Source organism: Hipposideros armiger, unplaced genomic scaffold (genome assembly GCF_001890085.2).
Source record: "Hipposideros armiger isolate ML-2016 unplaced genomic scaffold, ASM189008v1 scaffold_238, whole genome shotgun sequence".
Taxonomy (NCBI): Eukaryota; Metazoa; Chordata; class Mammalia; order Chiroptera; family Hipposideridae; genus Hipposideros; species Hipposideros armiger.
In genome coordinates this window covers 113,252-116,368 of record NW_017731588.1, presented here as the reverse complement: position 1 = coordinate 116,368, position 3,117 = coordinate 113,252, and the positions used below count along the sequence as shown (strand labels likewise).

At 36.3% G+C, this 3,117-nt stretch overlaps 1 protein-coding gene across 1 annotated transcript in view; it reads right to left on the bottom strand.

Annotated features, from left to right (window-relative positions):
* RBL1 (RB transcriptional corepressor like 1) overlaps positions 1 to 3,117 on the bottom strand; it is an 86,802-nt gene that overhangs the window by 14,197 nt on the left and 69,488 nt on the right. The window contains exons 14-16 of the mRNA XM_019655167.1: positions 2,639 to 2,704; positions 885 to 975; positions 636 to 658 (exon numbers count right to left, since the gene is read on the bottom strand). Coding sequence (XP_019510712.1) covers positions 636 to 658; positions 885 to 975; positions 2,639 to 2,704 — 180 coding nt within the window. The remainder of the gene's footprint in view (positions 1 to 635; positions 659 to 884; positions 976 to 2,638; positions 2,705 to 3,117) is intronic.

The window sequence follows — 3,117 nt, the reverse complement described above, 5'->3', positions numbered from 1 at the left end:
ATACATACATACATACATACATTAAGTAATGGAAAAATGAGACAAGGAAAAGGAGATGGAGAGAAGAGGCCTTTTCATAACTTATCAACATATGAATACTGAACATTTGATTTTCCTTTCTTTGAAAAAAATTACTAGTGCCTCAAGTCTTAGCATGATGGTAGCAACAGGGTAGCAGCCCTGCCAATAGTGATAGAATTACCTATATACTTTTTAATATAAAGGATATTTCCTCAATTATCTCCCCAGGCAGATCACTGACAGCTATCTTACTTTCCCAGTTAGTCAGATTTACATAGTCCCTCCTTATCCACAGAGGATATGTTTCAAGATCCCCGGTGGATGCCTGAAACTATATATAACTGTTTTGTCCTATACATACATATCTGTGATAAAATATAATTTATAAACTGGGCACAGTAAGAGATTATCAACAATAACTAATAATAAAATAGGACACATAACTATATACTATAATAAAAGTTATGGGAATGTGGCCTCTAAATATCTGGAATTTTCCATTTAATATTTTCAGACTGCAGTTGACTGTGGGTAACAGAAATCAAGGAAAGCAAAACTGTGGATAAGGACTACTGTATTTAAAAAATTTAAGTGCCTTTAATGTGTTTTATTACTGTGTATACGTAGACTAGCAAATCTAAAACACAATTAAGAGGGGACAAATTAATGGTTTCAATACATAACCTCTTTGAAGGAGGTACCTGATCCATACTTATCTCAAACTTATTTGTTTCTTCCCAAAACACATATCCAGTATCCACCCCCACTTACATCCTTGACTCCATGTTGCCTGACAGCCACTGTATTATGTACAATGTAATCAAAGGTGTATTACATATAGAATGTTAAATTGGGTAACTTACCAGAATCTGTCATTTCGAAATCACCATTTACTTTTTTATTATAAGCCACAACTTCTCTTGGAACACTTTTCAATAGTACACTTCTATAGACCTATAGGTCAGAAGAGAAAAAGAGGACTGCTGAATCACAAAGAGGCACAGATTAAACAAAACCAAAATCAGTACAAAATATTAAGTCAATTAAAAAGTATTTGTCTGTGTGGATGATAATCAAGGGCAAGATATTATTGGCCTGGTGAATGTATATTATGGCAAACATCTTAGGAGGAATACTGAAGCAGAGCCTACACCTAAAATACGTCATTATAGAAGTTTACAAAATAGAAGAATTAAGTAAGTAGCAACTAAACACTGATGAGCAGGTTTTGCCAAATACTCAAAAACTTCAAAGATCTGAACTTGTTCCTCCTCCCTTTTAATTCCTTACCTGAGAATCATTTGCTCTCACTGGTGCTTGCTTTCCTGCTCTCACCCATTCCCATCTCCTTTCAGATGGCCACATGAAAATCTGTTCTCTCCCTGCCCCTAAACCCTTTCCTACCTCCAAGATAGCTGACAGCTATGATCCATCCCTCATCATCCTATGGGTATTAGTATTGAGAAGGTATTTAGGCAGCTCTGGCTTGGCCCGTTTTTGACACACTCTAACTTTGCCTTCATGATCTTTAGGGACAATCTATTAATAGACTTCTCCAGGCTTTGTTCCTGAGGGATTTTTCTGAAAAGTCCCAGAAACTCCCAGCCTGTTACAGGATATAACAAACACTTGTACTTGGCTCTTCTAATATCTTTATATCACTATCAGTATACTTCGGGGCTCAACTAAAGAAGTGAAACTCCTTGTGGAACTCTCTTAGAAGGCGTGTCACTACCAGTACTCTAGCCTAGGATAACTGAGCCATCACATCTCTCTTCCTGTCTAAGATAGCAGATCACCAGGAACAGAGGAGAGGCCATTATACTCCCTTAAGAGTAGAGCAACCAGGCTCTTGATGTGGTAAAGCCTTAAGGTAACCTAACCCTGAGTTCTTCAGCTACAATAATAATAATATGGCGCTAACAGTCATTAATGTTTACTATGTGACAGGCCACTGTGCTACCGTTTTATATTTCCATGACTGAAAAACTGTACAGGAGTTTCACCATGGCTATGATAACAACATTATCAGGAAGGCTTGACATCTATTCATTTTTTTTTTTTTTAGCTGAGCCATCCTGCCACCTGTTGGCAGCTCAGCTCGGGCCGTGAATCGAACTGGGGACACTGTTGCTTAGAGCTCGCACTCTTGAGCGAGCTCTTAACCAACTGAGCCACTCGGCCGGCCCCTAGGCTTGACATCTATTCAAAGATACAAACATTAAGATTCTTAGCAGATGCCAAAAGAAGCTGAATTTAAGTTAATAAATCCTCAAATTTCACTGGATTTAAACATCATCAGAGAATCAAATTTCAAACAATTAAAGAATATTATTATATATATTTAACATTAAATTTTCTAGAGAAAAATGTCCCTACTCAACAAATGAACAAATGCAATAGGAGAACTTGTGAGAAGTATATGCAAATATATGGCTAAATCAGGAACAGCAAATTTCCTGGGTTCTACTGAAACTGTCTCTTGAATTTAATGATATCCATTAAACCAAAAAATCTAAAATACAACTATAAAATAAGTTTACTTTTGTATATGACTTGTCATCAGAGAAATAGTACATATCTATTTTTGGACAGGAAGAAAAACAATGTAACTCACGTGACTATTAGCTTGGGGCTGATTCCTGTAACTTTTCATTATTTCTTGAAAAGTTCTTTCTTCTTTTGTTACCTAAAGAAAAGAAAAACTGCATTTATCAATTGCTCCTAAAAGAAAAATGGCTCTGAACAGAAACTTCAATTATAGTCTGGTAGTGAGAGCAGTCTTGCAGAAAGCCATTAACCCCAGGCCAGTCCATGACTAAAAACCACTATCATTTATGATTTTTACTACCTTAAAAGTTCAGGCTTTGTGGCCTGTGGGGACTTAGCTAATAGTTTCATTAATCAAAAGTACTGAGATTGCAATTGCTGTAGTATAACTCTGCTGAAAATGCATTTCTTTATAAAAAGAATGATAAGAAAACTCAGATCTGCTGAACCCCCTACAGTCTCTGATTTTATTAGTTTTAAGTACTTATCTAAAAGTAAATTAACCACAGGGCAGGCTGAGTGGCTCAGTTGGTTAAGAGCTCGCTC